Raw genomic sequence first — 25079 nt, 5'->3', positions numbered from 1 at the left:
TCCCTTAAAGTTCTCCTCCAGCACCACATTCGAAATGCATCCACTTTCTTCCGGTCGTAGTCGTGGGGAACACTACAGTATGCATCAGGCCCCTTTTATGGCACAGCCTAAAACTCACTCAGCACTTCTCTCCTCTCCCAGGGCCAACTCTGGACTGGAGCCCAGAAAGCCTCTCAAGCATTTCCAAACAGGGCCAGAAGCTTGTTTCAAGTCCACTTTTTAAATATTGTATTCCCCTCAACTGTTTCCATATCTGCTTTGGTCTTTCTCTCTTGCTCGCTGCTGGCTTTATGGTATTCAACCTACAGACAGGTCCCTGCCTTCGTATTTCTCCACTCTGACCAACCCACGTCTTAGGTGCTGCTTCATCTAGCAAGGCTAAATTCTCTGCCGTTGGCCTGGAGGAGAGGAAGGCATCCAAACGTTCCCTGTCCTGAGTGCTCTTGTCCTTGCCAGACTAATCAATCTGCAACAGCAAAACATCCCGGCTCCCCTGCCCCATTCATGCGGCTGTCCGGGCACCCCGTCTCATTCCGAGGTTGTGCAGAAGACCCGGCTGCACTGGTGAAGCTCAGGCCCACCCCCTTCTAGAAGAAGGAGACCCAGCGATTTCAGCCCGTTGTGGTTGCGATTCCCATGTCAAGCCCTTTCTTGCCCCCAAACTGGAGAGCCCCTCTTGATCCATTTCATCTAATATTCGTTCCTTATTAACAGGCTGTTTTTTTCTGGTCAGTTAGTCCTTTTGCAGATTATGCCATTAAAGGATTATTGATTTTTCTCCTTTTTTAAATGGTGGTCATAACCTGTCTGTGGCTATTTGGGAGGGGGGGGGGAGTCTGATTTTAATGGCTTTAAAATGCCTGAAATCATGAGCCACCTTGGTGGCCGTCATAAGGGCAGAGAGACGGGAGGCAAGTTTTGGAAATGAAATAAAAGGGAGGCCATTCCGAACACATGTTATTATTGTGCGGTGAAAAGAGTGTGCCCATTTCCAGAAACGCTGGCGATGCCAGCCCACGGTGAGACTAGAGGTCTCCGTTTGCCAGCGATGACCCTGGAAGCCTCAGACTGCCAGTGATGTTCCGTGTCCGGACTGAGGCCGGCTGGGCGCCCAGCCATTCCGGGGCCAGCACCCACCATTCCCCCGGCCGGACTTCCACCCCTGCCACCTGCTCTGCCCCAGACCCCAGACCCATTCCGTACCGGCCTGTCGACCTGCATGATCTCCCACAGCACCTCGGCCACGTCGGGCAGGGTGTAAGGCGGCAGGCAGAAGCAGCTGGTGTGCAGGAGTTGGTTCACGAGCTGCTGCCCAAGCTGGGTCATCACCTGACCAATGAGCTCCTTCCGGGCCTCAAAGTCCTCTTCATGCTGGGGGGGGGGGGGGAGAGATGCAGGTGTGACCAACAGTGGGAAAGCAAGCAGGCCTGTTCCCAACTCCCCCCCCACCCCCACCCCACACACAGAGGACTACCTCTGAACCTTGGAAACTCTCTTTTAATTAACATGATTATTAGTGGCAACCAGATAAAATCCACCTTCTGTCCTCCGAACCCCTGGGTCTCTTCTTTCTTCTCTGCCTTAAGGGGAGGGGGGTGCCATTCCTGGGGCCTTGGCTCCCCTCTGTTTTAGGGTTCCATTTTTAAAACACCTCCCTGCCCAGTTCCCGCCCCCATGCTGCTCCACGTCTCGGTGGCTAGGTCAATGCTTACAAAGCAGCAAGGCACAAGACCCCCAAGGAAGCCTTCTGGCATGCTTATGCCTGCAATGAGCTATCGGAGCTCTCCAAAGACCCTCGGCCCCTGGAACATGCGAAGAGCTCCCCTGGGCAGACACAGAGTGCATTTCCCCCTCGCCACTGAAGAACCACAAGGCTGCCTCCCACGGAATCAGACACTTGGTCCATCCAAGTCATTACTGTCTGCACAGACTGGCAGCAGTTCACCCGGGTCTCAGGTAAAGGTCTTTCCATCACCTTTTCACTAGAGATGTCACAGCAAGGGCTGGTATACAAATAAATTAGAAGAGGAAGAAGGGTTCGTCGTTCTTAGATGCCGCTTTTCTCTACCCGAAGGAGGCTCAAAGCGGCTTCCAGTCGCCTTCCCTTTCCTCTCCCCACAACAGACACCCTGTGAGGTGGGTGAGGCTGAGAGAGCCCTGATATCGCTGAAGAAAAAGAAGAGTTGGTTCTTTTATGCCACTTTTCTCTACCCAAAGGAGGCTCAAAGGGGCTTACAGTCGCCTTCCCTTTCCTCTCCCCACAACAGACACCCTGTGAGGAGCCCTGATATTCCTGCTCGGTCAGAACAGCTTTATCAGTGCTGTGGTGAGCCCAAGGTCACCCAGCTGGCTGCATGTGGAGGAGGAGCGGGGAATCAAACCCGTCGCACCAGATTAGAGGTCAGCGCTCCTAACCACTACAACAAGCTCACTCTCAATTACATAAATGACCTGAATAAAGATGCCACTGGGGATTGAACCTGGGACCTTCTGCCTGCCAAGCAGACGCTCTCTGCCACTGAGCCACAGCCAGACCCTACAAGCTAAACTTCCAGAGTTGGACAGCTGACTTCCATGCAGGCTGGTGGCTGAGCAGTCTGCCAGTTGCCTGTTGGCTGGAGCTGGGGAGCTTCCCACTCATCCTCAGCCCCTGGAGCCACTTCCTTAGACTTTATCTATTCTATTTATTATATTTCTATATACCGCCCTCTCCAAAAGCTCTTGGGAAAGAGCTCCGAGTCCAGAAGATGGCAGAGTCCCCCCCTCCCCCCCAGGCCCTCCTTCCCCTGCCCCCCACTCACATCATTGGCCACGCCTGTGTGGACAAGATCACGCAGGAACTTCATGACGCTGCAGTTGGCATCGCGGTGGTCCAGGGTGGTGGCAGCAATGGCCCACTGCAGGATGGGGAGGATCACCTGGCTGCGGAGCAACGTGATGGGGCTGCGCTGGATGAACCTGGGCAGAGAGGGCCAATGAGAGCCAGGTTCCCACAGGGCGACAGACAGCCTGCCTGCCTGAACCTCTTTGATTTGGACAGAGGCGGCCACAACAGCATCCTGCTGACTACCAGGCCCAATTCAGAATCCTTGAGTTGGAAAAGGGCCACAGGGACCCTCTATTCCAGCAGTAGCAAAACTTTGGCTCTCCAGATGTCCATGGACTACACTTCCCATGAGCTCCTGCCAGTAAACACTCAGGGGCTCATGGGAATTGTAGTCCATAGACATCTGGAGAGCCACCTCTGATGTAGTCCAACAGCCTGCTCAATGCAGGCTGGCTCCATCTCCTGCAGAAGCCATCTTGTGGCTGCGCTCAGCACATCATGTCGGAATTCCAAAGGAAGGCTCAGCCACTGGGATTAGCTAGGCTGGCACACGCCAGGCCGAGGACTTGGGTACCTGGTTGCCAGCCGGAAGAGGTCATCCACAGTGTCCGGGTGGTTCTGGAGGCCATTTGGTTGCTCAATGAGCCGGAACGTGGGGACGCACAGAGCCTAGGATGAAGGACAGGTGAGAGCATTTAGTTGCCTTGAAACAGAACCCCGTCTCATCTACACAGGCCAGAATCTGCACAGGGAGGCCAGAAGAACAGTATAACCCTGCTGGATCAGATCAGGGGTCCATCTAGGCACAGAAGAGAATCATAGAGTTGGAAGGGACCTCTAGCCCAACCCCCTGCACAATGCAAGAAATGCACAACTACCTGCCCACCTACAGTGACCCCAATTTCATGCCCAAATGATCCCCCCACACAGACACCAAAAATCTCCAGAATCCAGCCTGGCCTGGAGGAAATTCACCCACCATACCACAGTGGTCATCAGCAATTCCCTGGGTGTGCAAGGAAGGGCCACAAGAGACAAACCCTGGCACATCCCTTCCTGCCCACCCACTCACCGTCTGCTTAAGTTCATAAGATCAGCATTTCTGTCAGATGGCCGCATGGCATCAGATCTAGCCTCTGCTAAAAAACTTCCAAAGAAGTCCCACCTCTTTTCTTACCCAGGGGCCAACCAATTCCTCTGGAGTGCAACAAGGCAGAGAGGCCGAGGCCTTCCCCTGAGAAGACCCTCAGGAGAGCCCTGCTGGGTCAGGCCAGGGAGGGTCCCTCCAGTCCAGCCTCCCGTCTCACCCAGGGGCCAGCCAGTTCCTCTGCAGGGCCAGCCACAGGGCAGAGAGGCCAGGGCCTTCCCCTCAGAAGATCCTCAGAAGAGCCCTGCTGGGTCAGGCCAGGGAGGGTCCCTCCAGTCCTGCCTCCCGTCTCACCCAGGGGCCAGCCAGTTCCTCTGCATAGCCAGCCACAGGGCAGAGAGGCCGAGGCCTTCCCCTGAGAAGACCCTCAGAAGAGCCCTGCTGGGTCAGGCCAGGGAGGGTCCCTCCAGTCCAGCCTCCCGTCTCACCCAGGGGCCAGCCAGGTCCTCTGCAGGGCCAGCCACAGGGCAGAGAGGCCGAGGCCTTCCCCTGAGAAGACCCTCAGAAGAGCCCTGCTGGGTCAGGCCAGGGAGGGTCCCTCCAGTCCAGCCTCCCGTCTCACCCAGGGGCCAGCCAGTTCCTCTGCAGGGCCAGCCACAGGGCAGAGAGGCCGAGGCCTTCCCCTGAGAAGACCCTCAGAAAAGCCCTGCTGGGTCAGGCCAGGGAGGGTCCCTCCAGTCCAGCCTCCCGTCTCACCCAGGGGCCAGCCAGTTCCTCTGCAGGGCCAGCCCCAGGGCAGAGAGGCCGAGGCCTTCCCCTGAGAAGACCCTCAGAAGAGCCCTGCTGGGTCAGGCCAGGGAGGATCCCTCCAGTCCAGCCTCCCATCTCACCCAGGGGCCAGCCAGTTCCTCTGCAGGGCCAGCCACAGGGCAGAGAGGCCGAGGCCTTCCCCTGAGAAGACCCTCAGAAAAGCCCTGCTGGGTCAGGCCAGGGAGGGTCCCTCCAGTCCAGCCTCCCGTCTCACCCAGGGGCCAGCCAGTTCCTCTGCAGGGCCAGCCCCAGGGCAGAGAGGCCGAGGCCTTCCCCTGAGAAGACCCTCAGAAGAGCCCTGCTGGGTCAGACCAGGGAGGGTCCCTCCAGTCCAGCCTCCCGTCTCACCCAGGGGCCAGCCAGTTCCTCTGCAGGGCCAGCCACAGAGCAGAGAGGCCGAGGCCTCCCCCTGAGAAGACCCTCAGAAGAGCCCTGCTGTGTCAGGCCAGGGTGGGTCCCTCCAGTCCAGCCTCCCGTCTCACCCAGGGGCCAGCCAGTTCCTCTGCAGGGCCAGCCACAGAGCAGAGAGGCCGAGGCCTCCCCCTGAGAAGACCCTCAGAAGAGCCCTGCTGGGTCAGACCAGGGAGGGTCCCTCCAGTCCAGCTTCCCATCTCAAATAGGAGCCAACCAGTTCCTCTGCAGGGCCAGCCACAGGGCAGAGAGGCCGAGGCCTTCCCCTGAGAAGACCCTCAGAAGAGCCCTGCTGGGTCAGGCCAGGGAGGGTCCCTCCAGTCCAGCCTCCCGTCTCACCCAGGGGCCAGCCAGTTCCTCTGCAGGGCCAGCCACAAGGCAGGGAGGCCAAGGCCTTCCCCTGAGAAGACCCTCAGAAGAGCCCTGCTGGGTCAGCCCAGGGAGGGTCCCTCCAGTCCAGCCTCCCGTCTCACCCAGGGGCCAGCCAGTTCCTCTGCAGGGCCAGCCACAGGGCAGAGAGGCCGAGGCCTTCCCCTGAGAAGACCCTCAGAAGAGCCCTGCTGGGTCAGGCCAGGGAGGGTCCCTCCAGTCCAGCCTCCCGTCTCACCCAGGGGCCAGCCAGTTCCTCTGCAGGGCCAGCCACAGGGCAGAGAGGCCGAGGCCTTCCCCTGATAAGACCTCAGAAGAGCCCTGCTGGGTCAGACCAGGGAGGGTCCCTCCAGTCCAGCCTCCCGTCTCACCCAGGGGCCAGCCAGTTCCTCTGCAGGGCCAGCCACAGGGCAGAGAGGCCGAGGCCTTCCCCTGAGAAGACCCTCAGGAGAGCCCTGCTGGGTCAGACCAGGGGTCCATCTAGTCATTAGACTAACCCTGCTGGATCAGAACAAACTTAGAGTCCAGCAGGGGCACCCTGTTTTGTTTTTTTTTTTAATTCAAGGTATCAGTTTTCGTGTGCATGCCCACTTCCTCAGATACAATGTCATGTGCTGGCAGGGGCTCATGGGAATTGGAGAGCCACAGTTTGGCCAGCCCTGATCCAGACTGAGCTGCTAAGGAAGTGCCCTTCCAGTGCAGTACTAGTTCGACCAGCACTGTGGTCCAGGCTTCCCGAGGTCACCTTGGCCACGTCGCCTGGCATGCCCAGACAGACCCCGGGGCAGCAGAAGGCAGGGCCAGGCCCTGAAGGACAGACTTACCTGCAGCATGTCGAGCAGCCCTTGCCGACAGCCCTCCTCCATCCCGTACTCGTCCACCAGGATGCTGCCCAGGTAGAGGAAACAGGAGTGCTGGTGCTCTTGGTAGACGCCCACCATCTGCCGAGGGAAGCAGGCCGGTCAGGGGAGCCCCAGCACCACTCACTGAGGAGCAGGAGGCTTCCGGTCTAAACAAGTTCAAGGCCCATCAGCACAGGGAATGACGCAGATTTTACAAGTGTTGTTTAAGCAGCAGCTGGTGCCAGAGGCCAAGGGTGACTGAAGGCCAACTGCAGCCTCGGCCACGAACCCTCAGCAGCTTGACACCCCCGATGGCGAACCCCAGATCTGACTGCTAGTTGCTGCGGTTAGAATACCAGGCTACGATCTGGGAGACTCGGGTTTGAATCCCCACTCACTCGGGTGACCCTGGGCCAGCAACCCACTCTGCCCAGCGTCCCTCACAGGGTCGTGGGGAGGATAAAATGGAGGGGAGGAGAACGAGGCAAGCTGCTTTGAGTCCCCACTGGGGAGAAAGGAGGGGTAAGTGAATACAAGAAATGACGGATCTAAATTATGATGGCCTCAACAGAGATACTCTTGCTTTTTGTCTCACTCACTCTCCCCTCCTGCTCCTCTCCCTCCCTCCCCATTCCAGTTCCTTCCTTCCTTCCTTCCCTCCCTTAGCCCTGAGTCTTATTCTCCTTCCTTCCTTCCTTCCTTCCTTCCTTCCACCCTGTCTTATTCTCCTTCCTTCCTTCCTTCCTTCCTTCCTTCCTTCCTTCCTTCCTTCCTTCCTTCCTTCCTTCCTTCCTTCCTTCCTTCCTTCCTTCCTTCCTTCCTTCCTTCCTTCCTTCCTTCCTTCCTTCCTTCCTTCCCTCCCTTCTTTCCATCAATTCTATACCGCCCCTCTTGGTCACCCGTCTCCGGACAGAGAACAGCAAGCATTCCTTGTATATCGTAAAACGAGTAAGCAACAATATCCATAAACTCTAAAATCGCCATGAAAAGGATCCAGGAGGCTACCTGCGTGACCAGCGGCTGCAGCAGTGCCGCTGAACCTTTGCCGACGCAGCGGACGGCGAAACGCAGGCACCGGCAGCAGCGCTCCACGATGCGGTTATCGGCACGGTGTTTGTTCAGGGTCTCTGACAGGACTGGCCAGATCTAGGCGGAAGGACGACAGAGGTTGACCAGCGGGAGAGGACCGGAGGGCCGCAAGCAGGGCACGGCACCCCAAAAAGGCTCCGAGGTGCCAGCCAATCCCACCCCCACCCTCCAGCACTGCCACGCCCTCTTATTCCGTGCTGCAGAGAAGAAGACTGCAAAGCCTGATGCAACAAGAGGGACCCTGCGGGTGAAATCAGCACTAGCAATCTGGAACGAATCCAGCCCCAGTTGACTGGAGACTTTCAAGCGGTGGGCCAGGAAGACGGAGAAACTGGCAAATGGAGGGTGGCTGCCCTGGGAGGGGCACCCCCACTTTTAAGGGCATATATCCCACCATGTAATGAGCCTCTTGTGGTGCAGAGTGGTAAGGCAGCCGTCTGAAAGCTTTGCCCATGAGGTTGGGAGTTCAATCCCAACAGCCGGCTCAAGGTTGACTCAGCCTTCCATCCTTCCAAGGTCGGTAAAATGAGCACCCAGCTTGCTTGCTGGGGGGTAAACGGTAATGACTGGGGAAGGCACTGGCAAACCACCCCGTATTGAGTCTGCCATGAAAACGCTGGAGGGCGTCACCCCAAGGGTCAGACATGACCCGGTGCTTGCACAGGGGATACCTTTACCTTTACCTTATCCCACCATGTGCATCACCAAACCTGACCACGACAGCCCTACGGGGCCTTGGTCTAAACAGCATCAAACGGCAGCCCTCCCCCATCCCGGCCCCCCTCACCTCCTGGATGACTTTTTGGCACGGATGGGTCTGTCCATTTTCTACAATGGGGTTGGTATGCCTGAGGAAAGAGACGGGGACAAAACCCAGTTGGCATCCAGCCTGGCATGGAACCACCTCGCGTGGCCCTTCTGACTCCAGCCTGGTCAGGGAAGAGAGCAGAGCTACTGTTCCTGCTGCCAGGGCATGGTTCAGCCTGGGGCCGGCACACACATCCCTCTTCTTCAACCCCAAATGACCCCTGTCCTCAACCCAAAGGCCATATTTAAGAACACAGCCCCAGGACGCACGCTCCAAAGATGAGAAACCAAGGGACACACCCAGGTGTGGACTAGCCACACCTGAACCAAGACACCTTCTCTCTCTCTCTCTCCCCCAAGCAGAGGCACCCAAATTTAACCCTGTGTTGCTCCAGGGACAGGGGTGGAGAGGGACACAGCCTGAGAAGAATGCTTGAAGTCAGGAGACGGGGCACGATGCAGGGAGCCCAAGGGAATTAGTACACGGAGAGTCAGCTTGGTGTTGTGCTTAAGAGCACCGGCTTAGAATCTGGCAAGCCGGGTTTGAATCCCGCTCCTCCTCCACAGGTAGCTAACCTTGCGCCCATCACAGCCCTAATAGTGCTGTTCTCACAGAGCAGCCCTGTCAGAGCTCTCTCAGCCCACTTACCACACAGGGTGCCTGTTGTGGGGAGAGGAAGGGAAGGCGCTTGGGGACACCTTTGGGCAGTGAAAAGTGGGGTATAAAAACCAACTCTTCTTCTTCTATGCCAAGCCCCAGTGGGAGTCGGAGGGGGCTTTGCTAGATTAGGGGCTGTGACTCAGTGGCAGAACATCTGCTTGGCATGCAGGAGGTCCCAGGTCCAATCCCCAGCAGCTGCAGCTAAAAGGACCGGGCAGAGGGTGACGTGAAGGACCTCTGCCTCAGATCCTAGAGCAGGGGTAGTCAAACTGCGGCCCTCCAGATGTCCATGGACTACAATTCCCAAGAGCCCCCTGCCAGCATTCGCTGGCAGGGGGCTCCTGGGAATTGTAGTCCATGGACATCTGGAGGGCCGCAGTTTGACTACCCCTGTCCTAGAGAGTGGCTGCCAGTCTGAGTAGACAGTACCGGCTTTGATGGACCGAGGGTCTAAGGGAGCTTCCTGTGTTCCTCAGAGACCCAAGAGGGAATTAGCTAAGCAGAGAGGAGTGGGCGCCCAGGGCTCAAGCAGCAGCAGAGCCAAAGGCCGGCAGGGTTTCCCCCACGGAATCCTAAGGAGTGCCCATTTCTGTTACAGGGTCCTCCATTCCCTCCCCCACCTGTTTGCATGTGCAGAACTGAGAGTGAGACAAGGCAGGCCAGCACAGCACATGAATCCAATGGCCACGGTGGTGCGATTCCCAACCCCCCTTACAGGTTTCAACCTTAGAGTTTCCCTCTGCCCGGACAATCAGAAGCAGCAACCCGCCAGCCTTGCAACGCATCAGACGTGTCCCCGAAGACAACCAGCAGCTCCGCGTCTTACCTAAATATAACAGCAAGGCGATCGAGGGGCACGGTGGGATCTGAGGAGAGGCCGTTGCTCGGCTCCTGAGAGAGCAGCTGGGGAAAGAGAAGGGTCGTGGTGGAGGAGGGCCTGGAGACGCCCAGCACAAAGCAGCCGAGAGCCAGCCTTGGTCTCTCTTGGCCGGCGGTAACTTATGGGGGAACGATGGAGAACACGGGGCTGGTGCTGCAAAAGGGGGCCCAGGCCCTCCCACATCCAACAGGAGCGTCATGCTCAGTTCATCCAGGTGCCCTCCCCTGCTCAGCTCCCACCAGAAGCAGCAGGCGAATGGAGGACGGGAAAGGCACCACACCATGATGGCCAGGCCCTGAGCTCTGCTGAGATTCACATGATCGAGAGGATTCAAACCAGAGCTGCAATTTTCTGTGACAGCTTGGAGTTCTCGGGAACATCGGAAAACACAAGTGTTTGTGACGTGCTGGCCTCGCTCTTGGGTGTCGTTCTCTGACTCTTCGGACTTTAATTGATATCCTAAACTTCTTATCAACCCCCACCCCCCTCCCGCCCCGGAAAAACCTGCAGCCACCCAAAACCGCCCGCGTACCTTTTTCAGCGCCATCACCTGAACGGCACAGAGTTCACTAAGACACGCTGAGATCTTCTCCAGCGGAAGCCGGGCCAGCACCAAGGCCGTTCCTGCAGGCCGGGGCAGAAAGAAGGAAAGAAAGAAAAAACTGAATTAAAAGAAGAAACTTTCAAGAGGCCCATGACAGTTTGTTTGTTTATTATTTTATTTATGGGATTTATAGTCTGCCTTATCTTTGGGCGCTCCGGGGAAGGGGAGGTGTGAGATTTTACGATTCGATGCAATCCCTGAATAAAAGTTTAAAGCAGTACAAGTTTGACAATAACATCCAAATATTTATTTTAATATTTACGACTTTCCACCCCAATCAACAGCAGCCCTCAGTGGTCTCAGGCCGGGGAGGGGGGCTTTCCTTGCTCTGCTGTCTACGATCCAGGGGCTGAAAGGAGAGGGGGAGCACCAAAAGCACACGTTCTGGCACTGCCTCAGACCAACCTGCCTGGCCATTAAGGTAAGCTTGGCTGTAATCCCAGGAGAGCTCCAGCCCCCGCCTGGAGGATGGCAACACTTTCAAAGCAGAGGGGCTTGAACATAGCCACACTGCGTCAACTGAACCACCCCCGCTGGTCTGCCAAGGGCAGTCTCGCCGCCTCTGGATGGCCAATGGACTCCCCAGAATTGCAGGCGGGGGTCCCTCTATCCCCTCCTGCCCTGGTTTTATTTAAGGGGTGGGGTTTCATGGCTCAGTGGCACAGCAGCCAGCTGGCCCAGCCACGATGCCTAGCATCTCCCATTAAATAAAACATTTAAAAATATATATATTTTATTGATACAGAACAGATTACAGAACAACGAATACATATAAGGAGAGAGAAAAATAGTAAAAGAAAAAGAAAAAGAAAAAGAAGTATGCTGTGATTTAAAAATGACTCCCAACTCTACTTACAAAGGGGCAGAAGGTACGTCTGCCTGGCTATTGCTGGGAGCCAGAAGGAGCATGCACAAGTCTCCCGTTCAGCAGGCACTTCACCGGCTGCCCATCCCTTTGCCTGTAACCTACCAAGCCCTTCCCGGCCTGGGTCCCTCATATGTGCAGAACGGCCTCTCCTCGTGCTCTGCCACAGGAGCTTCAGCCGTGGGAAACGGCTCCTTGTGGAACGGCTTGCCCGAGGAGAGGAGGAAAGCCCGCACTCTCCTGGCTCCCTGCAAACTATTCAAGAGGTCATTTCTCTGTGGGCAACAGGGCTGCAATGCACAAGAAGTCTTTACAAACTAGGTAAAGGTTAAAGGTCACCCCTGTGCAAGCACCAAGACATGTCTGACCCTTGGGGTGACGCCCTCTAGCGTTTTCATGGCAGACTCAATACGGGGTGGTTTGCCAGTGCCTTCCCCAGTCATTACTGTTGACGCCCCAGCAAGCAAGCTGGGTCCTCATTTTACCGACCTCGGAAGGATGGAAGGCTGAGTCAACCTTGAGCTGGCTGCTGGGATTGAACTCCCAGCCTTATGGGCAGAGCTTTCAAACGGCTGCCTTACCACTCTGCGCCACAAGAGGCTCTTTACAAACTAGCTTGGATAAATGATTACGGACAGCTGCGTGCTATAAGGAGGGCCCTATTTATGTCACTTCTGCACCGCTAAATGTGTCACGTGAACATCTGTGCCCTGCATCCGCTCTTTCAGGTGCATCTGGTGACGGAAGTTCCCATTTTTGGGTGATTGTGTTGACTCGCTCTGTGTAACCCGCCTCGAGACCCCGTGAGAAAGGCCGGCTGCGGACGCTGCAGATACATCAACAGTGCCGGGCAACGTACCTTTGAGGAGCCCGACCGCGGCCTCCGGCGAGAGCATGAAGGAGTCCAGGGAGCGGGCGATTTCCAGCAGGCCGCTGAAGTGCTGGGCCATGTGGTCCCGGCACACGGAGCAGATGTTGTGGATGGCTTTGGCGGCGACCGAGGCCAGCTGCTTCTCACAGAGCCCCTTCATCAGGAAGCCGAGCACCGGATCTTGTTTTGGAGGGGAGGGGGGAGACAGGAAGTGGTTAGCCAGCGGGAATCCCTTTCCACTTTGCATAGATCCAAAGCAGAACAATTCGCCAAGCCAAAAAGCCAGGAACGGACCACCAGTGGCCAACGAAGTGGCGGGAAAAGACCTTTTAGCCCGTTAACCCGCTGGCCTGAACAGGACCATGCCCCTTCTGGCATCAAGCACAGCTGGCATTATTTCAATGCCTCTAAAGCAGGGGTAGTCAAACTGCGGCCCTCCAGATGTCCACGGACTACAATTCCCAGGAGCCCTTGCCAGCATTCGCCAGCGAATGCTGGCAAGGGCTCCTGGGAATTGTAGTCCGTGGACATCCGGAGGGCCGCAGTTTGACTACCCCTGCTCTAAAGTCTAGAAGCCGTGACCGGGATTGGCCCAGGCTAGCCAGGAATTAAGCAGGGGCCACTGTGGTTGGCATTTGGGAGGGAGACTGCAGAGGAATTCCAGCAGAGCTGTGCAGAGGCTGGCAACGGCAAACCACCTCTGCATGGTTCAGGGGCAACCCTTTAATGCTGTGACTGCCGCCAATCAGCCCCTGCTGTGCTATCGGATGACAGCTGGGGGATATATGGAACCTGCTCCTGCTCCTGAAGGTGCTTGCTTGCTAGATCGAAAACCAGGCCCTGCGGGGAGAGGGGGGGGGAAGAGAGAGAGCACGTCCCTTGTGACCACTCACCAAGGAAATGGGGATTTCTGTCCACCACTTCGCTCATCTCGCCGACCAGCTCGATGCTTGTGTAGCGGACAGCCACGTGCACCGTTTCCGGAAGGCGCACCACGCCGTCCAGCACCTCCACCAGCGTCGGATTGTTCTCCCTGGGAGCAGGAGGCAGCGGGTCACTCACAAGAGTCAATGAACAGCACCGAAGGACCAAGGAAACAGCAATATTTACTTGTGAGATTATTTCCCCGCTAAGCTGAGCCCTCTGGAGTCAATGGATTTAGAAGGGTGGAACTCTGTTTAGGATCCAGATTCAAATCCAGGGCACAGACTTTAGGGAAACCAAGCTTCCTTTGTCAGACACAAGTGGAGAGGAAATCCCTCTCTGACAAATGGAGCTTTGACTTTCAGAAGTTATACCCTAGAAATCTTGCTGGTTTCTAAACTGGTACTGGACTCTTCGACTGCAGACCTGTTTAGGGTGGCTCTGTTTGCTTTATACAAAAACCGGCTTTGAGTGTGCTTAATACTAAAGCAAGACTGAGAGGGGATCTGATAACCGTCTAAGTATTTAAAAGGGTGCCATATGGAGGATGGAGCAGAATTGTTCTCTCTTGCCCCGGAGGGACGGACCAGAACGAATGGGATGAAATTAATGCAAAAGAAATTCCACCTAAACCTCCGGAAGGAGTTCCTGACAGAGCAGTTCCTCAGTGGAACAGGCTTCCTCGGGAGGTGGTGTGTTCTCCATCTTTGGAGATTTTTAAACAGAGGCTGGAGAGCCATCTGACAGAGAAGCTGATTCTGGGAAAGGTTCAAGGGGGTGGCAGGTGATCGTGGAGGAGCGATAGAGTTGTGAGTGTCCTGCATAGTGCAGGGGGTTGGACTAGATGACCCAGGAGGTCCCTTCCAACTCTATGATTCTAAGAGAGCTTCAAATTGCAGCACCCAATGAAAACCACGGCAGATGCAGAATATAGTTTCTGCTATCCAAGAGGTAGGGGAAAAGGGACAGGTGAAAAAAGAGCACACACTTTTTTCAAGCAAAAAAGGAAGAACGTGCGTTATCAGCACACAAACTGTTATGCACCCATAACATGGCTAGCAAGAAATGTGAAAACTGATTTAAAGTTTGTAATGCTGGAAACCCTGTTCTTCCCATCGCTCCTATACATTAGGATGCATTATTGGTGGACAAAATTAGTCACACTTGGAACAGAATATCCGTTATTTCTCAGCTCTCTGAAATCCCCATTGCTGCCACGGGAAAAAGTGAGAAGTCTTCAGGGGAAAGAAACCACACACGCTTTTTCCCTACTTTGTCTCCCCGGGCTCCCACCAAGCTTAACTGCAATGCGGGGCGTGTTCTTGGCTGCCCTTACTTGAATGGAAGGGTTTTCCACTGGAGGATCAGGAAAGACTGACAAACACCCAATGTCCTTCAGTCGGTGGGTGGTTCCGTTTCCTCTTCAGGTTTCCCTCTTACCAGGACTTGTCTGGAGGGAGCTAGTCCATTCAGCTCCACCTCCTGCGGCAGCCATTTTGGTTTGGCTCCACCTCCTGCGGCAGCCATTTGAGTTTGATTCCACCACCCCCTCTCAAAATTCCAGAGATGCCTGCAGGCTCAGAACGGGTGGGGGCTCCTGCCTTTGTGTCTACCAGTCCAGTGGGCAGAGTCCCTTCCTCCTTCCCCTCTTCACTTCCACACACATAGTCACAGTGGAAAGAGGCAGAAAGAACCAGACCGGGAGGGAAAGGCCTGAAAAGACAGACCCCACGCACTCCGGGCCACTTCCTCCCTTCCCAAGGCAGATGCAAAAGCAGGATGAAGCACAGTGGTGACCCGGCTGCCGTGGCCTGGCGTGGCGCGTGGGCATGTGCCTCTGGGCTCCCCGGTACTCACTGGTCAACGCTCTTGGCTATGGAGGCCATGATGAAGAGCACAGCTTCCGTTACTTCCCAAGGAGGGTTTCCTTCCTTCAGGGTTGCATAAAGCTGCGGAGAGAAGGGGAGGACAGAGGCTGAGGACCGGGAGGGGTTTCGAGCAGCGAGAAAGGAGAAAGGGAGGCAGGACGGGATCCCGAGCCAGCTGGCCCAGCCCTTCCGCACCTTCGTGGGGACTCCGGATCCGTGGAGTCACGCCCAGGAACAGGGGCTTTTGCACCCGAAGCTTTGGGAGTGCACAGGCAGCCAAGAACAAATGTCCACGTGGCTAGAGAACGGGGCCACTCTGCAGCTGGTCGCCACCAACACGTGCATGCAGGCAAGGGCCGGCTGGAGAGGAGGGCGGGATAAGGAACAAGGACCCTTTGGGATCTCTGCCTGCCCCCAAACCAGAGGAAAGCGCTGGCGCATTCCAGCCACTCAGAACGAATGCGGACCACAGAAGATGGAAATCCCTTCCCCCTTTCCCCACCTGGGCAAAACATTCCACAGAGCCGACCAGGAAGATCAAGTCCTTCACCAGGTCCGACACCCTCATCCGGAACTCTCCAAAGTCGTCCGTCTCCTCGGGAATCCCTTCCTGGCAGAGGAAATTGGGGGGGGGGGGGTTAAAGCAGCATGTGAAACGGGCGGGAATCAAGTCTTAAACCTACTCGGAGGAGGGGGAGCTGCTAGCAAAGAAAGTAACGTAGCCCGGAAGCTGGATTTTATCCCAGGCTCACAGCAACGGTTCTCAGGATATACAGGCATGTCCACACTCATTCCTCCTTACAGTCTCATTTCAAAAAGGAACCCTTACAGATTGCTTCTTCCGAAACTGAAAGCAGCAAAGAATTTAAGTTACAACTGCTGGGTTTTCCCACTGGAATGCATGAATCTGCCCGACACGGAATCAGCTCACTGGCCTGTCAAGGTCAGTATTGTCTACTCAAACTGGCAGCTGCTCTCCTCTTACCTGATCCTTAACTAGGGATTGAACCTGGGACCTTCTGCATGCCCAGCAAAGGTTCTGCCGCTGGGCTATGGTCCTTCTCCATGGCTCTCCAGGGTCTCAGGCGGAGGCCTTTCCCCTCCCTTCCTGCCTGGCCCTTTTAACTGGAGATGCCAGGGATTGAACCTTGTGCCTTCCTGCAGGCCAAGCAGAGGCTCTGCCACTGAGCCAGGGTCTCAGGTCAAGGTCTTTCCCATCCCCTCCTGCCTGGTCCTTCTAACTGGAGATGCTGCCGGGGATTGAACCGGGGACCTTCTGCCTGCCCAGCAGAGGCTCTGCCACTGACCCAGAATCTCAGGTCAAGGTCTTTTCCATCCCCTCCTGCCTGGTCTTTCTGACTGGCCATGCTGGGGATTGAACCAGGGACCTTCTGCACGCCAAGCAGATCCTCTGTCACTGAGCCCCAGAGTTCCCCCCCCCCTCACAACCTCACAGAGGGGGCCCTCAGAACTGTTAGTGCCGCTGCTGAAAAGCATTTCCGCGCCACAGGGAAACGTCCCAGCACTGATCTGATTCAGTTACATCAGCAGAGGAGTGGTTCTGCAGTACGCTCCGGAGGGAGCAGAAGGGGAATGGTTTTATTGCAACACATAGAAGTGTGGGGGGAACAGGAACTACAAGATAATGGTTTGGGAGGGAGGGGCTATGGAAGAGTGACAGCCCACATCATGGCTCTGCATGCCAACGAGCTCGGCTGTGTTGACTCAGTTACTGGGGCAGGTTCCCTTTTCATGCGACTTAACAGAATATCTTCCTGGTCAAAGCAAATGGCTCAAGGTCCTCATACAAACCGGGCAGGGTTGCCAACTCCAGGCAGGGAAATTCCTGGGGATTTGGGGTGGAACTGGATCAAAGTGGGGTTTGGGGGAAGTTTGGGACCTCGATGGGGCTAAAGGACAGAATCCACCTTCCAAAGTTGCCCTTTTCTCCAGGAAAACTGATCTCTGTCATCCGGAGATCACTGAGGGATGACTCTCTCCAAGGGGGAGCTGGGGATCCCCTGGAATTACACTTATGGAAGTCAGTCCCCCTGGAGAACACAGCTGCTATGACCTCGTCCCCACCCCAGGCTCCGCCCCTAATCTCCAGGGGCTTCCCAACCTGGATCTGGCAACTCCCCCACCTTCTAGTTGTGGCCAGGAAGGACACCAGAACCAAACAATCAGCTAGAATTCCGGGAGATCTCCAGGTTCCGCCTGGAGGCTCCTAACCCTACCAGTCAAGCCACAAGAACCGGGGCCTGGAGCTGCAGAAGACGGGATTGTTTTTTCCCTGACACAGCTCTTCTTCCACATGCTTGGTTCCTTCCACAAACCAAACCAGACACTGTCTGCAATTTGCAGTGGTACCGGCGTGTGTGTGTGTGTGTGGGGGGGGACAAATGGCAAGGACAGCATCTCTGCCCAGAGGTATGTGAGAGAGCTGTACCTACAGAAGGAACGGGGGAGGACCAATGCCAGGGAACCTCGGGTGGGAAAACGGCCCTTCCCGGGACGGGCCAACGGTTGCTTGGCCTGTGTCTCCCTGCCTTGCGGGGCCAAGAGGAAGAAGAAGAAGAAGAAGAGTAGGTTCTTATATGCCGCTTTTCCCTACCTGAAGGAGGCTCAAAGCGGCTTACAGTCGCCTTCCCTTCCCTCTCCCCACAACAGACACCCTGTGGGGTGGGTGAGGCTGAGAGAGCCCTGATATCACTGCCTGGTCAGAACAGCTTTATCAGTGCCGTGGCGAGCCCAAGGTCACCCAGCTGGTTGCGTGTGGGGGAGTGCAGAATCGAACCCGGCATGCCAGATTAGAAGTCAGCACTCCTAACCACTACACCAAACAGGAAAAGGTGATCCGGCATTTCCGCTTGAGGGCAAGAAAGGAGACTGGCCGGGCTTACGTGATCTGGGTCCAGCTGACAGTGCCGCGCCAGGGCATGGAGCAGCCTCTGGATGTAGGACTTAAAGATGCTGTGGATGACGGCATCTTCCGTCTTGTACAGGTGTTCCCCCAGCCGGTACCAGAAGTTGAAGGAAATCTCCACCACCTGTTGAGGGGCAGAAGAGCGCTTTGAACCCCTGGCCTCTTCTATCAGCAGGCCACACAAGGAGCTGTGACCGGGGCCTCCTCTGTCCAGCGTCTCTGCAGCCCACCCTGACAGTCCACCAGCCATTCATTCCATCTTGTCTACCTCGCAAGGACGCTGTGCTGATGCCGCCGACCACCGGGGCTGTGTGTGTAGGAGGGGGGGGGGAGCCTTCCTACCTCGTACTGCGGGTGGCCCGCACAGATCAAGAGCAGCTCTATAGTCCGCAAATCCCCCAGGCCGTGGCCAGGAGTGCAAACGATTTTATCCAGAAACGTCTCGCAGAGTTCGGTGAAGATACGGCAGTAATTCAGAACCCTGAAAGAGAGGAGTGGGGCAGCGTGGGTCACTGAGTGGGAGTCGTTGCCATGGGAAAGCCCCACGGTGAAGGGGCACACGCATTAAACAGAGCTGGGAGGGACCTCGAGGGTTCATCTAGTCCAACCCCCTGCACAGTGCAGGAAAGGCCCAGCTACCTCCCGTCCCCCCATCCTTCAGTGGGGAAACAACAGACAAAAACCAAAGGTGATATATATAAAGGGACTGTTGTTCTTGCAAGGCCAGATAATGATTAAGGCACACATTTCTTATTTATCTTGAGTTGCGACTCATATATAAAAAATAATGTACAAAAGTTAATTCACAACAAAACGGTATCTTCCTTTCTCGTATTTCGCTCACCTTCCTTGTATTTCACACCGATTTCAACTCCAAAGGACAACTCCCCTCCCCCACCATTTCGCAATTAGCTTTAACAAGGGAAAGGTATGGGCGTAGGAGATATACTGGAATCTCTCCTACACTCATGTATTTCCCTTGATGTGAAATGGAAGTATGGATTAAATTTGCATGGGGAATGGGTTTATATCATTGTATTGTGGGATTTTATATGTAACCCGTCGCAAGCCAGTTCACTGAGACGGTGGGATATAAATTCATAAGTAGAAGAAGAGCTGGTTCTAATATGCCACTTTTCTCTACCCGAAGTAGTCTCAAAGCAGCTTCCAGTTGCCTTCCCTTCCTCTCCCCACAACAGACACCCTGTGAGGTGGGTGAGGCCGAGAGAGCCCTGATATCACTGAAGAAGAAGAGTTGATTCTTAGATGCCGCTTTTCTCTACCCGAAGGAGCCTCAAAGCAGCTTACAATCACCTTCCCTTTCCTCTCCCCACAACAGACACCCTGTGAGGTGGGTGAGGCTGAGAGAGCCCTGAGATTACTGAAGAAGAAGAAGAAGTGGTTCTTAGATGCCGCTTTTCTCTACCCGAAGGAGTCTCAAAGCAGCTTCCAGTCGCCTTCCCTTTCCTCTCCCCACAACAGATACCCTGTGAGGTGGGTGAGGCTAAGGGAGCCCTGATATTCCTGCTCGGTCAGAACAGCTTTATCAGTGCTGTGGCGAGCCCAAAGTCACCCAACTGGGTGCATGTGAGAGACTGCAGTATTGGACCCAGCTCACCAGATTACAAGTCCACACTCCTAACCACGACACCAAAGAAAAAAATTGTGTGTATTAATTGTTATCTGCCTTGAAGAACAACTGTCCCTATGCTAGAGGGAGGCAAAATAATTTCCAGGATCCCTGGGTCACTCTGGCTTAGGAGAAAATTCCTTCCTGATGACCCCAAAGCGGCAATTGGTCACCATTACCCCAGGCCACAAGAGTCGAGCACTGGCTCTGCCCTTCTCTCTTGGTCTAAGTCCCCAGAACCAGCACTGCTGTCCAATGGCCATCTGGCCGCCGCTTGAAAACCTCCAGAGAAGGAGATCCCATCCCCTCTATGGAATCCTGTTCCACTGAGGAACCACTTCAGCTGTCAGCAAGTTCTTCCGGATGTTTAACCCAAAACTTCCTAATGTGGCTACTCACTTGTCCAGATCCTCCCGGGCCACAGCCATGTGGTAGGCCGTCTCGAGAGTGAGCACGCCCTGGAAGAGCTGCAACGCCAGGGGCAGGTTGGTCTCCACGTTCTCAATGGCGTAGAGCGCCGAGCAGACGCAGTCCGAAGCGGCTTCGTGAAGATTCGACGACGTTTTGTCCTGTTGCTGGAAGGCGACAGAGCGTAAGCCAACTTAGGACACCTGGAGGGGGGACCAGATTCTCTGGCCGCTGACCGCTGGGGCTGGCTCTCTTGCTACGGATCCCGTGGTCAGCTACGTCTCCCTTCCTCTAGGATCAGAATGGCTGGGTGCCCAAGGGTACGCAAAAGGGGGCTGCCCTCCCCAGCAATTCTACTAACTGTCAAAAGCGGGGCAGGAAAATGGAGACTGTAACTCAAACCACATGCCTGCCTGCTCATTCGAAGGTGCTCAAAGCACCACATTTAGCCAGGTGGCTGCAAAACCACGTAAAAGACTTGCAGTGGGGTGGGGGGGGGAAGCATCAACAGTGAGTACAAACAGGGGGGTGGGGTCATAAGCCAAGCCAAGCTTTGGGGACCCCCAGTTCTGTAGCAAGACACGGGTAGAGAGCACAGCTGTGTCTTTCCAGAAGTACTTCCCCCCCATGGCTGACCGTTCCGGGGGACTGGAGGACATACCAGGACCTCGAAGAGCAGCGACAGGAGCTTGCTATTGGCCATGAAGGTGCTGTCCAAGACCCCCAGGTTGAACCAGCTTCCCAGGCAGCGGAAGATCTTGATGAGCATCTTCTCATCGTTGCCGGCCTTACCTACGCAGGTCACCTGCACGGAAGGTAAAGGTGATGCACGTCAGGACAAAAAAAAAAATTCCCCACTTCAAGAAGAGGCTGGTAGAACCTGAACATGCCGATACGGGGAGGGGAAGAGATCTTGGGGTCCAAGAAAACATCAACCTAGTGTGCTACAGCGGTGAAAAAGGCATACTTGACGTCGGAGATACTGGGGAAAGGAGTCATGTAAATCCCTGCTAGAAACTGATTTCTGGCCCATAAATGTAAAGGGTAAATCAGAACGTGGGAAATCTTCTGGGAGCATGGCTCCACTTCCGCAATTCAATCAATCAATCAATCAATCAATCAATCAATCAATCAATCAAACTGTATTACAATCGTTCCTACCAAGTTATATGAAGTCAATACAAAAAGAAACCAAAAGAATATGGTCGTTTAATGTAATACAATTTAAAACGGATCATAAAATAGAACTTAAAATTATGCTACTTTAGAGCAAGGGTAGTCAACCTGTGGTCCCTCCAGATGTCCATGGACTACAATCCCCATGAGCCCCTGCCAGCAAGCGCTGGCAGGGGCTCATGGGGATTGTAGTCCATGGACATCTGGAGGACCATAGGTTGACTATCCCTGCTTTAGAGCATCAGATTTTTATGGCGGTTAACGTTAACGTGAGGTCTATGATCTCTCAAGTAAGTTGATTAATAATAACTTTTCTTTTGTATATCTAAACAGGCCTTTTTTTTTAATGTAGTGGAAATGTGGATGGCTCTTAGACTCATGGCTCTTAGAGTTTTGGGCAAAAGTTTATATCACTGTGGAGTCAATGTGGGGTCGTATATTTTCAAATGATGATTATATTTTATTTACTGCTTTTTGTATCAATAACTCGTGTTGCATCCTATATTTCTATCTTTATGAAAATAAAAAAATCATTACAATAAAAAAAAAAGATTTTTATGGTGGTGGCACAAAACTTAGCCAGCTGAGTTGTCACCTGGGGAGACTGATCACTTAGCAGCCTCTTTGCTCGGTCTACATCATGATGTTCTGGCAACTTTTAAAGGAGTGGTTCGATCAAGGGGCTACGAATGTCTACATAAGCCGGGCAGTGGAACAAGATATGCTCTCTTGCACCAATTTCGCCACTCCCACAAAAACATTGTCTCCGTGTAAGGGGAATGTTCTCATAGCGACCCTCTCCAAGAGCTGAAGGCAAGACGGAGAATCTTGCGAGGGTAAATGCCCTGCAATTCCATTCTTTACTGCGCTGTTCACTGACAGAGCCGAGTGCGAGTCCAGATAAGACCAACCGAGTTCCCTGGCTGATCGTGATACTTTCTGGCAGCTTTCCGATTTTCTTAACCCTCTTGCCTCTCCTACCGCACGAGACGTTGCCTGATCCAAAACAGATCTTTGGTCCCTCGAAACCAGCACTGACTGGGAGTGGCTCTGCAGGGTTTTCTGCACGGATATTCCGTTTGGCTGCAGGGTATCACTCTGTGTAATCTGCCTTGGCTCTCAGCGAAAACCGTGGGCTATCGTTAAAGTAAACACATTCCTAGATCTAAAGGGCAGGGTGCCTTAGGGGGACAAAGGGCAGAGGCCTGAGCTTCATGTGGCTCTTTTGGGAAAACAAAGGGCTGGCCCTTCCCCCACCCCTTGACGATGTCATAAGAACAGGGACGGGTGGCGCGCACAGAGTCCTAGCCATGAAAGTGGGGTCGCTGTGGGTGAGCAGGTAGTTGTGTCCTGCATAGTGCAGGGGGTTGGACTAGATGACCCCGGAGGCCCCTTCCAACTCTAGGATTCCGTGCCGAGAGCCTCGTAAGTGGCTAAGCCACACACACCCCGGAGTGGGAACGCCATGAGTGGCCACCAACTTAGAGAGCGACGGGGAATCCGGGAGCCACCCGATGGGCAGTCTACTGTGAGGGATTCGGTCGGCAGCTGGAGTCACGAGGGACGTGGAAATGAAAGCTCAGCAGAAGCCGGCCGAGGGAAAGGGGCCCTGGGTGCTGTCCTCAGCGATTCTGCCTCCGGTACGGACAGCCCGCTGGCCTACCCAAACCCCGAGCGGCAGAGGAAGAATTCTCCCCTTAGATCAGTTTTCTCCCTTAGCAGCAGGTACCTGTCCATTTATTTCCTTTCTGCGGCACCTCTGTTTTCACTTCCCTGGCTTAGCTTGGCTCTCTTTCTCTCAATTTAATACATTTATTTTCCTGTTATTAAGAAGCTTATTCCCCTTCGTTTGTTTTGGGTCCGGATCTCGGCCCTGGTATAGGCAGGTTACAGGCCCAGGCCATTAAGACCCCACAACGCATGTGTTTTCTCTTTGATGGCAGGAGGATGTTTTTGCTGGCCACAAGGGCTGCACATCTGTTGCCAACATGAGGATCCAGCAGAAGTCAGCTATGTGGGCTTGGTGAAAGAGTCTCCACCTGGCCAGCCGGAGACCCTGAAGAGCCGCGGACAACGCTCACCTTGAAGGACCGGGGGCCTGATTCAACATGGGGCAGATTCATGCATAATGTGGGGTGGGGGTGGGGGGTGGACGCAGCACAAGGGCAGAGCCCTTCTGGGCATGCAGAAGGCATCGCGTTCAGTCCTGAAAAGGGCTGCAGGCAGCAAGTAGGTGAAAGATCTCAGCCCAGGAGCAGCTGCCAGTCAGAGCAGACAATGCTGAGCTAGAGAGGCTTGATTATGCTGGGGCCTCCTCCCCCAAGAAATCTGCTTCCAGAGCAGACTTAGCAGGCTGAAAACCAGCCAAGAAGACAATGGCTCAACAAACCAGCAGCAGGTGGGCAGAGGCATCCCACCTCTTTCTCCAAGAAGCAACCTAGGTGGCTCTCCTCTCCTCCACCTCTCCGTCGCAACAACCAGGCGAGGTAGGCCAGAGAACAACAGGGCCAGGCAGGGACTGATTCAGTGGGAGCCAAAGGCAGCCCTCTGAGGACTGGGTGGTGTTTGGCTTGCCAGCCCTGTCCCCCGTGCTCCCCAGCCCCCACCCCAGGGATCTGCTGGGCGGATGCCGGCCTACCAGAAGCGAGACCACCGTGCTGGAGTAGAAGGCCAGGTCCTCGATGATCTCCGTGCGGCGGTTGGCTCCGATGCGCAAGGACCGGCTGTGGACTTCTTCGGGCAACACCGTCAGGATCTCCAGCAGGAAGGGCAGCGACATCACGTCGTTGTTGTACCTGACATTATGGGGGAGGGAGAAAGGGGAGAAGTGAAAACGTGGAACGCTGCAGGATGGGCACACAGCTCTGCCGGGGGAGAGCCCGAAGACCACAGCAAGAACAGAAGGGGCGCTATCATGGACAAGGCGAAGGGGCACCCAGGTCCCCTCCCCAGGGGCCAGGGGCCAGCAGAGTACATGTCAGGTTGGCTTCCCTCAAGGGCGGTACTTACTTTTCAACCAGGGTGTGCACGCAGCCCTTCCAGGAGGCCATCTGCAGGGCGAGATCGGCTATCGCTAATGCCAGCTGCAAAGGGGAGAAGGGGAGAGCGGCCGGTTCAGGCAAGGCCGGTCACCCAGAACATGCCTATCTCCTCCCCCCACGACGCCACCCAAAAGAAGAAGAAGAAGAAGAAGAAGAAGAAGAGTTGGTTCTTAGATGCCACTTTTCTCTACCCGAAGGAGGCTCAAAGTGGCTTACAGTCGCCTTCCCTTTCCTCTCCCCACAACAGACACCCTGTGAGGTGGGTGAGGCTGAGAGAGCCATGATATCACTGCCCGGTCAGAACAGTTTTATCAGTGCTGTGGCGAGCCCAAGGTCACCCAGCTGGTTGCATGTGGGGGAGCGCAGAATCGAACCCGGCATGCCAGATTAGAAGTCGGCACTCCTAACCACTACACCAAACCATGACATGCCCCCCACCCCTCAGTCCTGATGTGGTTTCAGAAGAACTGGAAGCATCTCCCAGGCTCCCTGGAAGCATCTATCCAGGAGACGGTAGATGCTTCCAGGGACCTCCACCCCAGGTCCCTCTCCTCTGAACACAGGGCCCCGCTGAGGTCGCCCAGGCAAACCCCGTCCCCTCAGCGCTCGAAGCCAAGCGTGGCTGGCCCTAGGCCCTTTCTTCCCGATGCTCACCTGGGTGACGATGACGGGGGACATGTCCTTCAAGTTCTGGATGTGAGACAGTAAAGAGTCCCGCAAGGAGACGTGAGAGTCCGTCGGGAGCTCGTAGAATGAGGTCTGGATTTTCATCTTCATGGTTTGGGCTGCAAAGTAGCAGGACTCCACGTCCTGCCGGATCTGCAGCAACTGATCCGAAATCTCCCACGCGTGGACCTGGCGGAGGGAAGGCAATATAAGACGAGAGCGTCAGGCCGAGGGAGATTTAGCGGCGGCTTCACACGAGACGAAGACCCTTTTACAGGCAAGTCAGACTGTGGGGGCGGGCGGGGGGGGGGGGGCAA

At 55.2% G+C, this 25079-nt stretch overlaps 1 protein-coding gene across 1 annotated transcript in view; it reads right to left on the bottom strand.

The window, feature by feature from the left end:
• Window positions 1-25079, bottom strand: part of TNPO3 (transportin 3) — a 48079-nt gene that overhangs the window by 5288 nt on the left and 17712 nt on the right. The window contains exons 2-20 of the mRNA XM_077340418.1: window positions 24751-24951; window positions 24065-24138; window positions 23694-23850; window positions 20541-20684; window positions 19871-20046; window positions 18184-18322; window positions 17819-17965; window positions 15418-15525; window positions 14905-14996; window positions 13017-13156; window positions 12112-12303; window positions 10316-10407; window positions 9730-9806; window positions 8223-8283; window positions 7352-7492; window positions 6329-6445; window positions 3402-3496; window positions 2802-2958; window positions 1204-1371 (exon numbers count right to left, since the gene is read on the bottom strand). Of these exons, the coding sequence (XP_077196533.1) occupies window positions 1204-1371; window positions 2802-2958; window positions 3402-3496; window positions 6329-6445; window positions 7352-7492; window positions 8223-8283; window positions 9730-9806; window positions 10316-10407; window positions 12112-12303; window positions 13017-13156; window positions 14905-14996; window positions 15418-15525; window positions 17819-17965; window positions 18184-18322; window positions 19871-20046; window positions 20541-20684; window positions 23694-23850; window positions 24065-24138; window positions 24751-24951 (2478 nt within the window). The remainder of the gene's footprint in view (window positions 1-1203; window positions 1372-2801; window positions 2959-3401; window positions 3497-6328; window positions 6446-7351; window positions 7493-8222; window positions 8284-9729; window positions 9807-10315; window positions 10408-12111; window positions 12304-13016; window positions 13157-14904; window positions 14997-15417; window positions 15526-17818; window positions 17966-18183; window positions 18323-19870; window positions 20047-20540; window positions 20685-23693; window positions 23851-24064; window positions 24139-24750; window positions 24952-25079) is intronic.

The sequence above is a fragment of the Paroedura picta genome, chromosome 5 (assembly GCF_049243985.1).
Source record: "Paroedura picta isolate Pp20150507F chromosome 5, Ppicta_v3.0, whole genome shotgun sequence".
NCBI lineage: Eukaryota > Metazoa > Chordata > Lepidosauria > Squamata > Gekkonidae > Paroedura > Paroedura picta.
The sequence above is the reverse complement of the archived record's forward strand: the minus strand, read 5'-3'. Positions and strand labels throughout refer to the sequence as shown.